Source organism: Bombina bombina, chromosome 10 (genome assembly GCF_027579735.1).
Source record: "Bombina bombina isolate aBomBom1 chromosome 10, aBomBom1.pri, whole genome shotgun sequence".
NCBI classification, from domain to species: domain Eukaryota; kingdom Metazoa; phylum Chordata; class Amphibia; order Anura; family Bombinatoridae; genus Bombina; species Bombina bombina.
Genome location: NC_069508.1, coordinates 131,326,512 through 131,348,140, shown reverse-complemented (window position 1 = coordinate 131,348,140; position 21,629 = coordinate 131,326,512). Strand labels below are relative to the sequence as shown.

Genomic DNA, 21,629 nt, shown 5'->3' with positions numbered 1-21,629 from the left:
AAGTGTGACAGATAGTAGCATCGCTTCTGACATGGACTTGAGTGAAGAAAGCAGGCAGCGAAACTCGTAAACGCTGATTGCCTATGGAGCTGTTAATATGAGTCGGGATGGTTTCGCTGAAAGACTCTCCCTGCATCTCCGGACTCTAACTTTCATCCATGCTTTCACTGAGAGGCTGACAGGATTACTTAAAACTCCAGTCCCATCTTGAAGAGTACTACCCTCTTTAAGAGACTATTCCAAAATCTCTAACACTTCTCTGCCAACCTCCTGTGACGAAAGGCAAAGAATGACTGGAGTTATGAGGAAGTGGGGGAGGTATTTAAGCCTTTGGCTGGGGTGTCTTTGCCTCCTCCTGGTGGCCAGGTTCAGTATTTCCCACAAGTAAGGAATGCAGCTGTGGACTCTTCCCATATTAAGATGGAAACAGGTAATTTGGGTGAACCAGTATTTTTATATAATTAAAATCCATATTTCTAGGACAAGTATATGGAAGAGTTCATGACACTACACTGAAAAGGCTCAACGGAATTCCAAAAACCTTTTACTAATTGCACGAGCAAGAACGATTCATGCTTTTTTCTTTCTCAATAAAACTTTAACGTTATTAATTTATTGGTCGATTTATAAAACAACAACAACAACAATAATAATGAAAAACTAAAGTAACTGTATTTTGATTTTTAAAATCTTTCTTTCTTTTCCCTTCTTACTTTTTGATGCTCTTTTTTTCATGGATTTGATACAGAAAGCTATTAATATTTACTTTTTAATTGCCACTGAAATCCCAAGAGCCATTTGGCAGCTTAGCCAACCACAATATGATTTTTCCCCTCTACTCATAAGTGGGTAATTAACACCAATAAATTATAATAAATTATGAGCGAGATTTATTCAATATGCTTTTCAAAAAGCTGCATATTAAAAAGACAATAACATTAAAAAGACAATGCTGAATTAAAACACTAAATTGTAAACACAATTTAAAATAATATACTGTATATATATATATCCTGTAAAACCTTCAGTTTATGAGTTGCCATCAACTCGATGGTGTAATAAAAGTGAGAGCACCAAGGGATTTACAATGTAAAGCAGAGATTGTCAACTGGCGGCCCATGGGTCACATGCCACCCTCTGCACTAGTTTGTGCAGCCCCTAAAGGGAAAGCAAAATAATATGTGCCATAGGTTTTGTGGCCCAGGAAAAAGTGAAACTAAAAATGTGTGCTTTTTGGTATTATGGTGATCAGCAAACAAAAAAAATACAAATTAAAAGAGCGGTCTAAGGGGGATAACAGCAGATAGAGTTTACCGAAATGAGGGTCTGGACATTTTTTGGAAATATCTTAATATTTGTGTGTGTGTGTAGCCATACATTTATTTGTAGCCTTGTGGCTTCTAAAATATTGATCTGTGGCCCTTAAAGGGACATGAAACCCACATTTTTTTCATTCATGATTCAGGCAAAGAATACAATTTTAAACAACTTTGCAATTAACTTCTATTATTTAATTTGTTTCAGTCTATTGGTATCCTTTGTTGAAGAATACACTACTGGGAACACGTGAGCCAATAACATGAAGCACATATATGCAACCACCAATCAGCAGCTCTTGAGTCTACCCAGGTATGATTTTCAACAAAGGATAACAAAACAACAAAACAAATTAAATAAGAAAAGTAAATTTGAAAAATGTTTAAAATCACATGCTCTATCTGAATCAGTAAAGAAAAAATATGTCAGTTTCATGTCCCTTTAAAGTGTCTAAAATACTGATTTGCCCCCATTTTTTAGAACGTTGGCCATCACTGCTGTAAAGCACAAGAGTGGATACATATTGGGCATAGTGGTCAGGAACATACTACAGGGAAGGGGGGATCACACCACTAGAATTTTCTAAGTCTACAAAAAATGTTATATAAATAACTAGAATACTTTTTGTGGATATGACCATTTTTTTTCATACATGCGACCAAAATTCTATCTCACTTACCAGTTTGACAGAGCCTGTAAAGCTGCATTCATATAACAAGTATTGCCAATATTTTTTAACCCAGTGAGGCCTGTTAACAAATAACAATGAACACATATGAAACTCAGACAAAATGCCAAAATGATTTTTTTTATTTATTTTTTTTTGTAAAAAGCCATTATTGAGACATTCAACTAACAGAAGCAAAGCAAAATACTAATGCATCCAAAAATTATATCAAAGGTATTTAATAGTTTTTTATTTATATTTTTGAAAGAGTGGAAGCAAGTGAGTGCGCTGTGTAACAGTGTTTAGCTAAGTGTGCTAACCTAAATAAGTTTTCCATACATGGAGAGCTAAAGTGGTTGCCAGTTCTTGCCTTTAGGAGACATTTTACTACCTTCATGATACAGATAGAGCATACAATTTTAAACAACTTTCCAATTTACTGTTATTCTCTGATATGATCAAGTTCTCTTTGTATCCTTTGTTGAAAAGCATACCTAGGTAGGCTCAGGAGCTGGCTGCTGAATTGTGGCTGCACATATATACTTCTTGTCACTGGCTTACTGATGTGCTCAGTTAGCTCCCAGTACTGCATTGCAGCTCCTTCAACAAAGGATAACAAGAGAATGAAGCAAAATTGCTAATAGAAGTAAATTGTTTAAAAATGTACGCACTATCTGAATCATGAAAGAAAAAATAGTGACAATGCACTTTATTTATTAAGCAGCAGAGGCTCCTTTGGAACCCTATTGGTTCAGGCTTACTGCTGCGAGCCTCCTTTGGAACCCTATTGGTGCAGGCTTGCTGCTGCAAGCCTCCTTTGGAACGCTATTGGTGCAGACTTGCTGCTGCGAGCCTTCTTTGGAACCTTATTGGTGCAGGCTTGCTGCTGCGAGCCTCCTTTGGAACCCTATTGGTGCAGGCTTGCTGCTGCAAGCCTCCTTTGGAACCCTATTGGTGCAGGCATGCTGCTGCGAGCCACCTTTGGAACCCTATTGGTGCAGGCTTGCTGCTGCAAGCCTCCTTTGGAACCCTATTGGTGCAGGCATGCTGCTGCGAGCCTCCTTTGGAACCCTATTGGTGCAGGCTTGCTGCTGCGAGCCTCCTTTGGAATCCTATTGGTGCAGGCATGCTGCTGCGAGCCTCCTTTGGAATCCTATTGGTGCAGGCTTGCTGCTGCGAGCCTCCTTTGGAATCCTATTGGTGCAGGCATGCTGCTGCGAGCCTCCTTTGGAACCCTATTGGTGCAGGCTTGCTGCTGCGAGCCTCCTTTGGAATCCTATTGGTGCAGGCTTGCTGCTGTGAGCCTCCTTTGGAATCCTATTGGTGCAGGCATGCTGCTGTGAGCCTCCTTTGGAATCCTATTGGTGCAGGCATGCTGCTGCGAGCTTCCTTTGGAACCCTATTGGTGCAGGCTTGCTACTACGAGCCTGCTTGCTGCAAGTTAAGGAACAGTAGTGGTAAGACCGCTGCTTCTTAACCTCGCCACCACATCAGAAATGGCAGAGTTAAATCACCCTGAACTTGTTTGTTGACGAGTCACAAGAGAACAGTGTCCAATGCGCCTGCTTGGCTCGAACACTGGTGGAAAGGTTCCCTAGTTAAAAACCGTGTGCATCCATGAAATGATAAATGGGGCCCACTATGTGTTTTTGTGCAGCTGAAGAATATCAACTAACAAATATCCCTATTGGAAAACCTAAAACCCTTACCTCTTGTCTTCAGCTCGTCCTCTTCATCTGGCTCAATATCTAAATTCTCATAAACAACTGTTGCAGGAATTTTTAGAGTAAGGCTTGATGTCATTTTTGTATCCTTTAAAAAAAAAAAAAAAAAAAAAAAACAACTTTAAAAAACAACAACTTTAAAAAACAACAACATTGAATAATAATTTAACCAGAAACACAAAGTCTCATTATTTAAGAAAAAAGGAAAACCATTTCATCTTCAAAGTAAATCCAAAAAGTAACCATAAACATCTCACCCTTTAAAGAGACAGTAAACACCTTGTAATTAAATATATTTCTGCTGTGTTACTATAGAATAATAAATCAGCCAACTTTTAACATTTTTTTAAAAACATTAACAATTTTTAGTATAATTATTTTTCAAAAGCCAAACTCCAGCCACAATTTGCTTTATTGGGAAGAGATAATCTGGGTTTTAGTCTGCAGACAACAGTCTAATTAAGTATAAACTACATTATTTTGCAGTTGTTATCAGTAAAAGCCAATAAAGGAATTATATATATATATATATATATATATATATATACACACATATACACACTATATTATATATAGTATATATGTTTGTTATTTATTGGCAGATATTAAAAAAAAAAAAAAAAAAGGTAAAATGTATTAAAGTAGAATTATTAGAATAAAGTAGCACTATTAGAATAAAGTAGGCTTTTGCACCTGGTTAGAACTGCCCTGAGTCTTTGCAGTGGGTGACTGAGAGCACAGTTTCCGATCCAGAAATACTTCTTTGTTGCAGGTATAGCACCAGACCCGAAGAGTTGTGAGATTTACAGTGAGACAATGTTTGGTGACCTACAAAATGAAGTAAACAATCAATCAATAAAACACATAAGTAAATTAAATACATAGAGACATCATTTTAAAAAACAATGCAGTTGAAAGTTAATTCATACAAATTAATAAAATGATTTTGAATTTGGGAATAATATAAAGGAATCGAGAAACTGAAAAAGAAAAAAAAAGTAAAAACAAACATATTAAAGGGGCATGAAACCCATATTTTTTATTTCATGATTTAGAAAGAACATGCAATTTTAAACAACTTTCTAATTTACTTCTAATATGCTTCATTCTCTTGATATAATTTGCAGAAAAACAAAATTTATGCTTACCTGATAAATTTATTTATCTTGTGGTGTATCCAGTCCACGGGTTCATCCATTACTTGTGGGATATTCTCCTTCCCAACAGGAAGCTGCAAGAGGACACCCACAGCCGAGCTGTCTATATAGCTCCTCCCCTAACTGCCACCCCCAGTCATTCGACCGAAGACAAGCAAGAAAAAAAAAAGGAGAAACTATAGGGTGCAGTGGTGACTGTAGTTTAAAAATAAAAAACACCTGCCTTAAAATGACAGGGCGGGACATGGACTGGATACACCACAAGAGAAATAAATTTATCAGGTAAGCATAAATTTTGTTTTCTCTTGTAAAGGTGTATCCAGTCCACAGGTTCATCCATTACTTGTGGGATACCAATACCAAAGCTTTAGGACACGGATGAAGGGAGGGACAAGGCAGGAAACTTAAATGGAAGGCACCACTGCCTGTAAGACCTCTCTCCCAAAAATAGCCCCTGGAGAAGCAAAAGTATCAAATTTATAGCATTTAGAAAAGGTATGAAGCGAAGACCAAGTCGCCGCCTTACAAATCTGTTCAACAGAGGCCTCATGTTTAAAAGCCAATGTGGAAGCTACTGCTCTAGTAGAATGAGCTGTAATTCTCTAAGGAGGCTGCTGGCCAGCAGTCTCATAAGCTAAGCAAATTATGCTTCTTAGCCAAAAGGAAAGAGAAGTTGCCAAAGCCTTTTGGCCCCTCTGTCCAGAGTAGACAACAAACAAAGCAGATGTTTGACGAAAATCTTTAAAGCACGGACCACATCAAGATTGTGTAATAGACGTTCCTTCTTTGAAAAAGGATTAAGACATAGGGAAGGAACAACAATCTCCTGATTGAAATTCTTATTAGATACCACCTTAGGCAGAAACCCAGGTTTGGTACGTAACACTACCTTATCTGCATGGAAAATCAGATAAGGGGAATCACACTATAAAGCAGATAACTCCGAAACTCTTCGAGCCGAGGAGATAGCTACTAAAAATAGAACTTTCCAAGATAAAAGCTTAATATCTATGGAATGCAAAGGTTCAAACGGAACCCCTTGAAGAACTTTAAGAACTAAATTTAAACTCCATGGCGGAGCAACAGGTTTAAACACAGGCTTGATTCTAACTAAAGCCTGACAAAACGCCTGAAAGTCTGGAACCTCAGCCAGACGTTTGTGCAAAAGAATAGACAGAGCAGAAATCTGTCCCTTTAAGGAACTAGCTGACAATCCCTTCTCCAATCCTTCTTGGAGAAAAGATAATATCCTAGGAATCCTGACCTTACTCCATGAGTAGCCCTTGGATTCACACCAATGAAGATATTTACACCATATCTTATGATCGATTTTCCTGGTGACAGGCTTTCGAGCCTGAATTAAGGTATCAATGACTGATTCGGAAAAACCACGCTTTGATAGAATCAAGCGTTCAATCTCCAAGCAGTCAGACGTAGAGAAATTAGATTTGGATGTTTGAAGGAACCTTGAAGTAGAAGGTCCTGCCTTAGCGACAGAGTCCATGGTGGAAAGGATGACATGTCCACCAGATCTGCATACCAAGTCCTGCGTGGCCACGCAGGGGCTATCAAGATCACCGAAGCTCTCTCCTGCTTGATCTTGGCAATCAGACGAGGGAGCAGAGGAAACAGTGGAAACACATAAGCCAGGCTGAAGGACCAGGGTGCTGCTAGAGCATCTATCAGCGCTGCCTTGGGATCCCTGGACCCATAACAAGGAAGCTTGGCGTTCTGACAAGACGCCATGAGATCCAGTTCTGGTTTGCCCCAAAGTTGGATCAACTGGGCAAATACCTCCGGATGGAGCTCCCACTCCCCCGGATGAAAAGTCTGCCGACTTAGAAAATCCGCCTCCCAGTTCTCTACTCCTGGGATATGGATAGCTGAGAGATGGCAAGAGTGAACCTCTGCCCATAGAGTTATCTTTGAAACCTCCAACATTGTCAGGGGGCTCCTTGTTCCTCCCTGATGGTTGATATAGGCAACAGTCGTGATGTTGTCCGACTGAAATCTGATGAACCTGACTGCAGCTAGCTGAGGCCAAGCCTGAAGAGCATTGAATATCGCTCTTAGTTCCAGAATGTTTATCGGAAGGAGGGCCTCCTCCTGAGTCCACGAACCCTGAGCCTTCAGGGAGTTCCAGACTGCACCCCAGCCCAGAAGGCTGGCATCTGTCGTTACTATAGTCCATTCTGGACTGCGGAAACTCATTCCCTTGGACAGATGGACCCGAGATAGCCACTAGAGAAGAGAATCCCTGGTCTCTTGATCCAGATTTAGTAGAGGGGACAAATCTGTGTAATCCCCATTCCACTGATTGAACATGCAAAAGTTGCAGTGGTCTGAGATGTAGGCGGGCAAACGGAACTATGTCCATTGCCGCTACCATTAATCCGATTACCTCCATACACTGAGCCACTGACGGACGAGAAATGGAATAAAGAGCACGGCAGGAAGTTAGAAGTTTTGACAACCTGACCTCTGTCAGATAAATCTTCATTTCTACTGAATCTATCAGAGTTCCTAGGAAGGAAACTCCTTGGTTCACCTTCCACCCGTGAGACCTTAGGAATGCCAGAACAATGTCCGTATGGGACCTGGCTATATGAAAAGTTGACGCCTGTATCAGGATGTCGTCTAGGTAAGGGGCTACTGCTATACCCCGCGGTTTTAGAACCGCCAGAAGGGACCGTAGAACCTTCGTAATAATTATTGGTACCGTGGCTAACCCGAAGGGAAGAGCCACAAACTGGTAATGCCTGTCTAGGAAGGCGAACCTGAGAAACTGATGATGATCCCTGTGTATCGGAATATGTAGATAAGCATCCTTTAAATCCACGGTAGTCATATATTGACCCTCCTGGATCATAGGTAGGATGGTTTGAATAGTCTCCATCTTGAAGGATGGGACCCTGAGAAATTTGTTTAGGTTTGGTCTGAAAGTTCCCTCTTTCTTGGGAACTATAAACAGATTTGAATAGAAGCCCTACCCCTGTTCCTCCTTTGGAACTGGGTGGATCACTCCCATAACTAGTAGGTCTTGAACGCAATGTAAGAATGCCTCTCTCTTTATCTGGTTTGCAGACAATTGTGAGAGATGAAATCTCCCCTTTGGAGATGAAGCTTTGAAATCCAGAAGATATCCCTGGGAAACAATCTCCAGAGCCCAGGGATCCTGGACGTCTCTTGCCCAAGCCTGGGCGAAGAGAGAAAGTCTGCCCCCCACTAGATCCAGTCCCGGATCGGGGGCTACTCCTTCATGCTGTCTTAGAGGCAGCAGCAGGCTTTTTGGCCTATTTCCCCTTGTTCCAAGCCTGGTTAGGTCTCCAGACTGGCTTGGACTGGGCAAAATTTCCCTCTTGTTTTGTAGAAGAGGAAGATGAAGCTGCACCACTCTTGAAGTTTCGAAAGGAACGAAAATTAGTCTGTTTGGTCCTTAACTTGTTGGACCTATCCTGGGGAAGGGCGTGGCCTTTTCCTCCAGTAATATCAGAAATTATCTCCTTCAGTCCAGGCCCAAATAGGGTCTGCCCTTTGAAGGGGATCTTGAGAAGTTTAGACTTTGAAGTGACATCAGCTGACCAGGATTTAAGCCATAGCGCCCTACATGCCTGAATGGCAAAACCTGAATTTTTAGCCGTTACCTTGGTTAAATGAAAAACGGCGTCAGAAATAAATTAATTGGCTAACTTAAGAGCTTTAAGCCTGTCAATGATATCATCCAACGGGGTCTCTACCTGTAAAGCCTCCTCCAGAGACTTGAACCAAAAAGCTGCTGCAGCAGTGACTGGGGCAATGCATGCAAGAGGCAGGAGAATAAAACCTTGTTGTATAAAGATTTTCTTAAGGAAACCCTCTAATTTCTTATCCATAGGATCTAGGAAAGCACAACTGTCCTCGACAGGAATAGTTGTACGCTTAGCTAGGGTAGAGACTGCTCCCTCCACCTTAAGGACCGTCTGCCACAAGTCCCGTGTAGCGGCATCTATAGGAAACATTTTCTTAAAAGCAGGAGGGGGAGAGAACGGCACACCTGGTCTATCCCATTCCTTAGTAATAATTTCTGAAAACCTCTTAGGGATTGGAAAAACATCAGTGTAAACAGGCACTGCAAAGTATTTGTCCATTTTACACAATTTCTCTGGGACTACAATGGTGTCAAAGTCATCCAGAGTCGCTAAAACCTGCCTGAGCAACACACGGAGGTGTTCAAGCTTAAATTTAAATGCTGTCATTTCAGAGTCAGACTGAAGTAACGCCTTCCCTGAATCAGAGAAGTCACCCACAGATAGAAGCTCTCCTGATTCAACTTCTGCACATTGTGAGGGTATATCAGACATAGCTACTAAAGCGTCAGAGAGCTCTGTATTTGTTCTAGCCCCAGAGCTGTCCCGTTTTCCTTGTAACCCTGGCAGTTTGGACAATAACTGCCGCCATGTCTTGTAAAGTAAACGCATTGGACGCGCTAGATGTACTTGGCGTCCCTTGAGCGGGAGTTATAGGTTCTGACACGTGGGGAGAGCTAGATGGCATAACCTCCCTTTTGTCAGTCTCAGAAACCTCAGGTGATAAATCTTTAAAAGCCATAATAGGGTCTTTATAACTTATAGAAAGGTCAGTGCATTTGGTACACATTCTAAGAGGGGGTTCCACAATGGCTTCTAAACATAATGAACAAGGAGTTTCCTCTATGTCAGACATGTTTAACAGACTAGTATAATGAGACCAGCAAGCTTGGAAAACACTTTAATAAATGTGAAAAAAGCAATAATAAAAAAACGGTACTGTGCCTTTATGAGAAAAAAACTACCACATAAACTGCAAAACAGTGAAAAAAAGTAGTAAACTCTACGAAATTTTTACAGTGTGTATAAGGGACTAAAGTAGCATTGCACCCACTTGCAAATGGATGATTAACCCCTCAGGCCCAAAAACGAATTAGAAAAACATTAAACCTGTTAAACAGTCAAACACACTGCCACAGCTCTGCTGTGGTTCCTACCTGCCCTTAAAAACGATTTTTGCAGGAACAAAACCCTCTATAGAGGTTCTATAAGCCAGAGGACTCCTTCAGGGAAGCTGGATGTCTCAGATTGAAAACGAAAATAGGCCCCTCCCACCATGCACTGAAAGTCAGGGGGCCTTTTTTAGGAGTGATCTAACAAGCCATGTGGAAAATTAGGCCCCAAATAAAGATTTATCACCCTCAGAGAAAAAACGTTTTTATTTATAAATCATGCAAACGTTTTAACACTAAGTAATATAGGTATTAACATGAATATTATCCCATTTTGCTAGCATGATCCCAGTTGTTGTTTGTTACGGTTACCCTTAGTCTCGCTGAGAGATGGACCGCTTAGTAGCCTGGATCCCTATTGCTAAAGAGGGGAGAAGCTGCTTTCCATAGTATTCTATATGAGTCTCGCAAATATAGAATAATCTCCCTTAGCTGCAGTACAGCTAGGATACCCTTCTGCCCACAAAAACGAGTCAACACTGCGATTGAGGGTCAAACAAGAACTCAGAACTGGGATGCCCAGCCTGCTTTTTATTAAGGTTACATGCACACAGGGCACTCCCAGGGGGGGGGGGGGGGGGAAGCAAAAAATCCCCCATCACACATTTAGATAGAGAGCAATGTCCTTTGACAGGCCACAATAGGATTACAGTACTTAAGATAACAAGTTTACAATTTCATCTTATCAATTAGCAGTCTGGCTCCAGAGGTGATTAGACAATGGGATTTGTTATCACTAAACTTAGAGCTGAGGCCAGCAAACTTGTATTTAGACAATAGTTTCTAAAAGCTGAAAAAAAGTTAACTCTTTATGAAATGATACTTGTTACGGTTTTCTTGGAGCCCTTCTTAGGCGCTGGCTTGGCTGGTTCAGGCATTGCTGCTGGGAAATAAGCTCTTCACAACAAAATAACTAATGCTTCTGTAACAGTGCTCCCTTTCTGTGGAACACTCTGGCAGACACGGTCTGACCCCTTTTCGGGGCAGACTAAGGCTGTCCAGACCGCTGGTTATGCGGGGCTGAGGTCGGTTTGTCTGGACAACCCGTCGACGTTGCCATTCTGTTTCCCAGGTCTGTAAGTAATGGTGAAATTGAAGGGTTGCAACGATAAGCTCCAACGTAATAGCCTGCCGTTCTCTCCAGAGACCCGGTTCAGCCACACCAACGGGTTATGGTCGGTGACCAGAGTGAACTCCTGACCATATAAATAGGGAGTCAATTTCTTTAATGCCCACACCAAAGCCAAACACTCCTTTTCGACCGCTGCATAGCTGACTTCGCGGGGCAGGAGCTTCCGGCTGATGTAGGCAACTGGATGCTCCCCTCCATCTTCGCCTACTTGGCTGAGGACGGCTCCCAGCCCGAACATGGAAGCATCTGTATGGACGATAAAACGTTTGTTAAGGGCTGGGGCCGCCAAGACAGGAGCGTTAATTAGAGCATTTTTGAGAGCCTGGAAAGCCGTTTCACAGTGGGGAGACCACAGGACCTGTCGAGGTAAGGTCTTCTTGGTCAAGTCAGTCAGGGGTTTGGCAAGTGTGCTGTAGTCTGGTACGAACCGTCTATAGTACCCTGCCGTGCCCAGGAAGGCTAGGACCTGAGTCTTAGTGATGGGGGTGGGCCAATTGGCGACAGCTTCTACCTTGGCCGGCTCTGGTCGCTGCTTTCCACACCCCACCCGGTGACCCAGGTACTGTACCTCGGCCATCCCAAAGTGACATTTTTCTGGCTTCAGAGTCAGGCCAGCAGCCTGGATCTGATCCAGAACCATTCCTACATGAGCTAAGTGGTCCTCCCAGGACTCACTGTGGATCGCTATGTCGTCCAGGTAGGCGCAAGCAAAACTCTGGAAGCCATCCAGGAGCCTATCCACCAAGCGCTGGAATGTAGCTGGGGCATTCTTCATCCCAAACGGCATTACCCTAAACTGATATAAGCCGAATGGGGTGACGAATGCCGACTTGGGGATAGCCTCCGGGGCCAGGGGAATCTGCCAGTAACCTTTGCAGAGGTCAATAGTGGTCAGGTAATTTCCCCTGGCTATACGATCGAGTAGCTCGTCTACCCTGGGCATAGGGTAAGCGTCCGTCACGGTTTTTTCATTGAGCCTCCGATAGTCTACGCAGAACCGGGTGGTCCCATCTTTCTTGGGCACCAAGACAACTGGGGAGGCCCAGGGACTATCGGAGGGCTCAATTACCCTGAGCTGGAGCATCTCATCGATCTCCTTCATTCCTGTCCTAACTGCTTCAGGGATTCGGTACGGAGCCTGGCGCAAGGGAGCTTGTCCCGGAGTATCTACCTGGTGGGTGGTTAAAGTAGTGTACCCTGGCTTCGGGGAGAAGGTGAGGTGTTTGGACTGGAGGAGTTGGCTGAGCTGCTCCCTTTCAGTGGGGCTAAGTCGGTCTCCTATCTGAACCTGAGCCACTATACCTGTGGGGAGACTCTTTTCTAATAGGTCTGGAATGGGTAGACTGTCGGGGTCTTCCTGAGGGGAACAACATACGGCCGTCACGTTCTCTGGTCGCTCAAAATATTCCTTGAGCATGTTTACATGGAATGTCTTTCTAAGATTGTTGTCATGGCAGCTAGCTACCACATAAGTGGTGTCTCCCCTTTTCTCTACGATCTGGTAGGGACCCTGCCAGGACGCCTGCAATTTGTCTGTCTTCACCGGCTTAAGTACTAACACCTTTTGTCCTATGGTGAAGATTCTCTTTCGGGCCCCCCGATCGTACCATACTTTCTGTCTTCTCTGGGCCAACTGGAGATTAGCCCGCACGGATTTGGCTAATTGCTCCATTCGGTCCCTGAGTTCCAGCACGTATGGCACAATGGGGACACCGTCAGCCTCCATCTCTCCCTCCCAGTGCTCCCGGATCAGGTTTAGGGGTCCCCGTACCTTTCTTCCGTAGAGCAACTCGAAAGGAGAGAACCCTGTCGTTTCCTGGGGCACCTCCCGATAAGCAAATAGGAGGTGCGGCAGGAAGCGTTCCCAGTCTCGGTATTCCTGAGTGAACGTCTTGAGCATTTGCTTGAGGGTCCCATTGAACCTCTCACACAGCCCGTTCGTCTGGGGGTGGTATGGGGAGCTCAGGAGGGACTTAATTTTGCAAACCTGCCAGAGTTGTTGGGTCAATTCAGCCGTAAATTGGGTGCCTCGGTCGGATAGGATTTCTTTTGGAAATCCTACCCGGGAGAACACCTGTACTAGTGCATTCGCTACCGTATCCGCTTGTATGTTGGATAGGGCGACAGCCTCTGGGTACCTGGTAGCATAGTCCACTACGGTAAGAATGTAGCGCTTACCGGAGGGACTAGGGGTAGCCAGTGGTCCCACTAGGTCAATAGCAACCCGGCTGAAGGGTTCCTCTACAATGGGCATATTTACTAGATGGGCTTTAGGGTGATCGCCTCGCCTTCCTACTCGTTGACACACATCGCAGGTGTTACAGTAAGTTCTAACGTCAGCGTGCACCCCTTGGAGTTTGAATTTAGTTCTTAATGTTCTTCAAGGGGTTCAAATGGAACCCCTTGAAGAACATTAAGAACTAAATTCAAACTCCAAGGAGGAGCAATTGATCTAAACACAGGCCTGATTCTAGTCAGAGCCTGACAAAATGATTGAACATCTGGAACATCTGCCAGACCCTTGTGTAGTAAAATAGACAAAGCAGAAATTTGTCCCTTTAAGGAACTTGCTGACAACCCTTTCTCCAGACCTTCTTAGAGAAAAGACAAAATCCTAGGAATCCTAACTCTACTCCATGAGTAGCCCTTGGATGCACACCAATAAAGATATTTACGCCATATCTTATGGTAAATCTTTCTAGTAACGGGCTTACGCGCCTGGATCAAGGTATCAATGACCGAATCAGAGAACCCTCTCTTAGATAAAATCAACCGTTCAATCTCCAATCAGTCAGCTACAGAGAAATTAGATTTGGATGATGGAAGGGTCCCTGAACGAGAAGGTCCTGCCTCAATGGAAGCTTCCACGACGGCAGAGATGACATGTCCACCAAATCGGCATACCAAGTCCTGCTAGGCCACGCAGGAGCGATGAGAATCACCAAAGCTCTCTCCTGTTTGACTCGAGCAATCACCCGGGGAAGGAGAGCAAACGGCAGGAACACATAAGCTAGGTTGAACGACCAAGGCACTGCCAAGGCATCTATCAGTTCGGCCTGAGGATCCCTGGACCTGGATCCGTATCTCGGGAGCTTGGCATTCTGACGCGACGCCATGAGATCCAGCTCTGGCCTGCCCCATCTGAGAATCAGGCTGGCAAATACTTCCGGATGGAGTTCCCATTCCCCTGGATGAAACGTCTGTCTGCTCAAAAAATCCGCCTCCCAATTGTCCAGTCCTGGAATGTGGATTGCTGACAGACAACAAGAGTGAGTAGCTGCCCACTGAATTATCCTGGTCACTTCTGCCATCGCTAAGGAACTCCTTGTTCCTCCCTGATGATTGATGTAGGCCACAGTCATGATGTTGTCCGACTGGAACCTGATGAATTTGGTCGAAGCCAACTGAGGCCAAGCCAGAAGTGCATTGAATATTGCTCTCAACTCCAGAATGTTGATGGGAAGTAGAGACTCCGACTGAGTCCATACACCCTGAGCCTTTAAGGAATTCCAGACTGCTCCTCATCCTATCAGACTGGCATCCGTTGTCACTATCTCCCATGAGGGTCTGCTGAAGCATGCCCCCTGGGACAGATGATCCAGTGACAACCACCACAGAAGAGAGTACCTTGTGTCCTGATCTAGATCTATTTGAGGAGACAAATTTGCATAATCTCCATTCCACTGTCTGAGCATGTTCAGCTGTAGAGGTCTGAGTTGAAAAATGTGCAAACGGAACGATGTCCATTGCTGCTACCATTAAGCCAATCAACTCCATGCACTGAGCCACTGACGGCCGAGGATTGGACTGAAGTGATCGACAAGTATTCAGAATATTTAACTTTCTGACATCCGTCAATAAAATCTTCATGGATAGAGAGTCAATTAGAGTACCCCGGAAAGGCACCCTTGTCTGTGGAACTAGTTAACTTTTCTCGATATTCACTTTCCACCCGTGAGTTCTTAAAAAGGACAGAACAATGTCGGTATGGGACTTTGCTAGCTGATAAGACGACGCCTGGATCAGAATATCGTCCAGATAAGGCGCCACAGCAATGCCCTGCGGTCTTAGAACCGCCAACAGAGATCCCAGAACCTTTGTGAAAATTCTGGGTGCCGTGGCCAGACCGAAAGGAAGGGCCACAAACTGAAAATGTTTGTCTAGGAAGGCAAACCTCAGGAACTTGTGATGATCCCTGTGTATAGGGATATGAAGATACGCATCCTTTAGATCCACGGTAGTCATATATTGACCCTCCTGGATCAATGGAAGAATGGTCTGAATAGTTTCCATCTTGAAGGATGGAACTCTGAGAAATTTGTTTAGACTTTTGAGATCTAAAATGGGTCGAAATGTTCCCTCTTTTTTGGGAACTACAAAGAGATATGAGTAAAACCCCTGCCCCTGTTCCTGAATTGGAATGGGACATATTACACCCATGAGGGAGAGATCTTCTACACAGCGTAAGAATGCCTCTCTTTTTATCTGGTCGACAGATAATCGTGAAAGACATTTTTGAACTCCAACTGATACCCTTGAGTGATCCTGAACGTCTCTGACCCAAGCCTGGACAAAGAGAGAAAGTCTGCCCCCAACTAGATCCGGTCCCGGATTGGGGGCCGCCCCTTCATGCTGTTTTCGTAGCAGCAGCAGGCTTCTTGGGTTGTTTACCCTTGTTCCAAGCCTGGTTAGGTCTCCAGGTGGGCTTGGCTTGAGAAAAATTCCCTTCCTGTTTAGTGGAAGAGGAGATTCCCTTGAAATTTCGAAAGGAACGAAAATTACTCTGTCATCCCCTTTGCTTAGATGTCTTATCTTGAGGAAGGAGATGACCCTTACCTCCCGTAATGTCAGAAATGATTTCCTTCAAGTCAGGCCCAAACAGGGTCTTTCCCTTGAAAGGAATAGCCAAAAGCTTAGATTTAGAGGACACATCCGCAGACCAAGATTTTAGCCATAAGGATCTTCGTGCTAAGATGGAGAATCCCAAATTCTTAGCCGCCAATTTGGTGATCAGAAAGGAAGCATCCGTAATAAAATAATTAGCCAGCTTAAAAGCCTTAATTCTATCCTGTATTTCCTCTAAAGAAGTCTCAGTCTTAAGGGACTCTTCTAGAGCGTCAAACCAAAAGGCAGCCGCAGTTGTGATCGTCACAATACAGGCCGTCGGTTGCAAAAGGAAACCTTGATGAACATAAAGTTTTTTGAGAAGACCCTCCAACTTCTTATCCATGGGGTCTTTGAAAGCACAACTGTCCTCGATAGGAATAGTTGTATGTTTAGCCAAGGTAGAGATAGCCCCCTCCACCTTAGGGATCGTCTGCCAAGAATCCCGCACGGCGTCAGCTATAGGGTACATCTTCTTAAACATAGGGGAAGGGGAGAAAGGGATACCCGGTCTTTCCCATTCCCTAGCAATAATTTTTTAAATCCTCTTAGGAACCGGAAAAACGTCAGAATAAGAAGGGACCTCTAAGTCTCTGTCATCTTACTCAATTTTTCTGGAGGGACCACAATAGTGTCACAGTCGTCCAGAGTCATCAAACCCTCCCGTAATAACAGGCGGAGGTGTTCAAGCTTAAACCTGAAAGACATCACTTCCGAATCTGTCTGGGGTAATGTACTTCCTGAATCAGACAGTTCCCCCTCAGACAAAGCCTCCATTCCCCCTAATTCAGATCCCTGAGAGGGTACATCGGAGATCGCCATCAAGGCATCAGATGTCGCAGGGACCACCTGGGCCTCTTTCCTACTGCGTTTACCTTGCAAAGCTGGTAACTTAGATAAGACTTCTGAAAGAGTGGATGACATAACTGCAGCCATATCCTGCAGAGTGAATGAGGCAGACGCAGTTGAAGAACACAGCGTCGCTTGAGCGGACGTTAAAGGCTGTGACGCTTGGGGAAAAAGTTGCGGCATACCCTGAATTTCATCAGTCTGAGAAGATTCCTTAGATACATCTTTATTAAAGAAAATTTGTTCTTTACACTGTAAAGCCCTTTCAATGCATGAGGGACAAAGCGTAACAGGGGGTTCCACAATGGCATCTAAACACATAGGACATGTACTTTGTTCAATGTCATCCATGATAACAAAAGCAAATGCAAGCTTGGTCAAAATAATGATAATATGTTGAAAAATCTTTTGTGTACTGTGTCTTTAAGAAAAAACCTTCTAATTAAAGCCCGATATATAAATGTGCAGAGATAAGCTGTATATATTTATATCCCACTCCCTGCACGTGAGCCTTATAAATATCACACTGGTTCCCAGCAAAAATGAAACAGTCATCTTGCCGCAGCTCTGCTGCGGCTCCTACCTGCCTCCACGTGACCAATCTTAACCCCTTACGAACGGCTCCCCTAAGATCGCCTGTAAAATACTACAACAAGCGAGCTTAGGAGCCGTGAGGAGATGCTGCCACCGGAACTCAGTCAAGTAAGAAACTGCGCGGCTAAGCATGCAGCACCAAGCCCCGCCCCTCGTGGGCGGAAACATCTCACACAAACCACGGGAAAAATAAGTACAGTACCGCCATGTACCGGAGTCAAGTAAAAACACTTATCACTCCAGCACTACCCCCAGCGTCAGCCATCTCTATAACATAATAAAAATAATAGAGCCAAGCCCAATAATACAGGTAGATACCCACATAATGTTCCAGCGCTTCTAGGCTAAATTCTAAATGCCAGAGTTTCTGGATATTAAGCAGTATGTCTGTTCTCCCTCATCTTCAAGTTAAAGAGAACCCACATACTGTCTAAGGGAAGCCCTTAGGCCCATAGCCAATATTAAAGGCAGAGTACAGTCGGATCTGAGATATGCTGAAAGGCCCCAGAGTAAAAGACTGCACTTACCTCCATGCTGAGGAACAGCATGATATTCCCACATTGTCAAGAGGTCCACTCTTCCTCATGAGGTCCTGTGAAGGCAGAGGGATCTTAGTTAACACTCTCTAAGATCATACACAGAAGAGCAGCACAAGTATGGGAGGCGCAGTGAAGCTAAAACTCCACCAGTTCCCACAGCCTGAAAGGCTATCACTCCAGAGGCTGCCCTATAGTAAAATAGTACACTTCGGCACCATTTAAAAACAAAAAAACTTTTGATTGAAGAATCCAAACTAATACCTCACTTTACCTCTTCCTATCACTAACGCAGGCAAAGAGAATGACTGGGTTGGGAGGGAAGGGAGGAGCTATTTATGCAGCTCTGCTGTGGAGCTCTTTGCCTCCTCCTGCTGACCAGGAGGCGATATCCCACAAGTAAGGATGAAATCCGTGGACTCATTGTATCTTGTAAAAGAAATATGTCCAGCTCCTAAATATTCTTACTGGCTCCTAAATTTTAAACAGATTTGTCAACCCCTGGTGTAAAGCACAACACAACTGAACTCTGGAGCAGAGGAAATGTGTTCTCTGGAGTGATGAATCATGCTTTACTATTGGATAGTCTGATGGAAGAATCTACGTTTTGCGGATTCTAAGGGAATGCAACCTTCTGGCATCCATAGTGTCTACTGTAAAGTCTGACGGAGGAGGGATAATGGTCTGGGGCTGTTTTACAGGGTTTGAACTAGGTTCCTTAGTTCCAATGAAGGCTCATGCTAAAGGACACAATTATTTTTTTTTGTAGACAATTGGGTACGTATAAGTTTGTGGCAAGTTTTGGGAAGGTCCATTTCTGTTCCAGCATGACTGTGTCCCTGTGCACAAGGCGAGCTCCATGACGTTTGAAGAGTTTGGTGTAGAGGAACTTAAGTGGCATGCACAGACGTGACCTCAACCTCACTGAACTTCGTTGGAATGAATTGGAACGACAATAGTGTTTAACATCAGTGCCTGACCTCACAAATGTTTGTCTGAATGGTATCAAATTCCCACACAGACACTCCAAAATCTTGTGGAAAGCCTTCCCAGAAGAGCGTTGGCTGTCATTGCTGTAACAAAGGGGGCTCTATATTAATGACCATGATTTCGGAATGGGAAGTCAAACAAGCTCATATAGGTGATAGTCAAGTGTCCGTATACGTTTGGCCATATAGTGTATATTCACTCACCCAGGCTGTTAGTGAAGGGTAGGACTTTACTGCATGTAAATACATCATTTAGAATTTAAAGGTTACTCTAAGAAGATAGATACAGCTCATGAATACCATGTATAAATAAAAAGGACACAAGATAAAAAGTACTAAAGTGTAAATAAAACAGGATAATTGCTCTTTATAAACAAACCAAAAATTGGATGAAACATTCTATAATGCACCAAACACAGATAAGCAAAAAGACATGTAGTTAAAAAAGAACATACAGTATCCCACAAAAGTGAGTACACCCCTCACATTTTTGTAAATATTTTAATGTATCTTTTCATGTGACAACACTGAAGAATCTACACTTTGCTACAATGTAAAGAGCGTACAGCCTGTATAAAAGTGTAAATTTGCTGTCCCCTCAAAATAACTCAACATACAGCCATTAATGTCTAAACTGTTGGCAACAAAAGTGAGTACACCCCTAAGTGGAAATGTCCAAATTGGGCCGATTAGCCATTTTCCCTCCCCGGTGTTATGCAACTCATTAGTGTTACAAGGTCTCAGGTGTGAATGGGGAGCAGGTGTGTTAAATTTGGTGTTATCGCTCTCACACTGGTCACTGGAAGTTCAACATGGCACCTCATGGCAAAGAACTCTGAGGATCTTAAAAAGAGAATTGTTGCTCTACATAAAGACGGCCTAGGCTATAAAAAGATTGCCAAGACCCTGAAACTGAGCTGCAGGACGGTGGGCAAGACCATACAGCAGTTTCACAGGACAGGTTCCACTCAGAACAGGCTTCGCCATGGTTGACCAAAGAAGTCGACACATACTCAGCGTCATATCCAGAGGTTGTCTTTGGGAAATAGACGTATAAGTGCTGCCAGCATTGCTGCAGAGGTTGAAGAGGTGGGGGGTCAGCCTGTCAGTGCTCAGACCATACGCCGCACACTGCATCAAATAGGTCTGCATGGCTGGCATCCCAGAAGGAAGACTCTTCTAAAGATGATGCACAAGAAAGCCTGCAAACAGTTTGCTGAAGACAAGCAGACTAAGGACATGGATTACTGGAACCATGTCCTGTGGTCCAATGAGACCAAGATAAACTTATTTGGTTCAGATGGTGTCAAGCGTGTGGAGGCAACCAGGTGAGGAGTACAAAGACAAGTGTGTCTTGCCTACAGTCAAGTACGGTAGTGGGAGTGTCATGGTCTGGGCCTGCATGAGTGCTGCCGGCACTGGGGAGCTACAGTTTATTAAGGGAACCACGAATGCCAACATGTACTGTGAAATACTAAAGCAGAGCATGATCCCCTCCCATCGGAGACTGGGCTGCAGGGCAGTATACCAACATAACGACCCCAAAGCTTAAGAAGCCAAGGGTAAAGGTGATGGACTGGCCAAGCATGTCTCAAGGCCTAAACCCTATTGAGCATCTGTGGGGCATCCTCAAACTGAAGGTGGGGGAGCGCAAGGTCTCTAACATCCACCAGCTCCGTGATGTCGTCATGGAGGAAAGGAAGAGGACTTCAGTGGCAACCTGTGAAGATCTGGTGAACTCCAAGCCCAAGAGGGTTAAGGCAGTGCTGGAAAATAATGGTGGCCACACAAAATATTGACACTTTGGGCCCAATTTAGACATTTCCACTTAGGGGTGTACTCACTTTTGTTGCAAATGGTTTAGACTTTAATGGCTGTGTGTTGAGTTATTTTGAGGGACAGCAAATGTACACTGTTATACAGGCTGCACACTCACTACTTTATAGTGTAGCAAAGTGTCCTTTCTTCAGTGCTGTCACATGAAAAGATATAATAAAATATTTATAAAAATGTGAGGGGTGTACTCACTTTTGTGGGATACTGTATGTACACACAGATAGAAATGGCACACGTATTGTTTTGAACTAATTTCAAGAATACTTTCATTAACATTCAATAATGTGCTCTTAAAAACATAGATGACACTGACAAATAAACATTCATGACTCAGAGCACATCATTTTAAAGGCACTTAAATTTACTTTTATTATCAAATTTTATGTTTTCTTGGTATCTTTGTTGAAAAGCATATGTACATATCCTCAGCAGCAGCACTACTGGGAAATAGCTTGTGATTGGAGGCTACACACATTTGTCTATTGTCATTCGCTCACCAGTAATGTGTTGCTTTTCTGGAGTTGACTTTAAATATGTATTAAATCCCTTTGGTTATATGCAAATAGGGCAATAATATTAGAGTGTTTTTGTTTTGCACTCCGATTTCCCTTTAATAAATGCACTTGCACTGAGCTTACAAGCAAGATTATGAAACAGTCATACATAAAATAATATAATATATTAACATGTAGCCAGATATACCCCCATCTGCGTAGACTTCATAGAGTAATAACAAAATATGCAGCTCAAACTTCAGCAAACATATCAGACCTCTGACCAGATCTCAAGGCCCTACAGCCCTTCCGAGCCTCTTGCTCACGTCAAACCTCAGAAGAGATTTGTGATTCTACAGTACTTTAATATCATAACACAAGCTGAAACTTCTAAATCCATCTCAGGGTCTGAACTCGTCTGAAATCACTGCGG

At 43.6% G+C, this 21,629-nt stretch overlaps 1 protein-coding gene across 1 annotated transcript in view; it reads right to left on the bottom strand.

The window, feature by feature from the left end:
• The window catches only part of USP33 (ubiquitin specific peptidase 33), a 315,907-nt gene that overhangs the window by 212,394 nt on the left and 81,884 nt on the right, over positions 1-21,629 (bottom strand). Inside the window, exons 5-7 of the mRNA XM_053693333.1 lie at positions 4,402-4,536; positions 3,694-3,796; positions 1,997-2,066 (exon numbers count right to left, since the gene is read on the bottom strand). Coding sequence (XP_053549308.1) covers positions 1,997-2,066; positions 3,694-3,796; positions 4,402-4,536 — 308 coding nt within the window. The remainder of the gene's footprint in view (positions 1-1,996; positions 2,067-3,693; positions 3,797-4,401; positions 4,537-21,629) is intronic.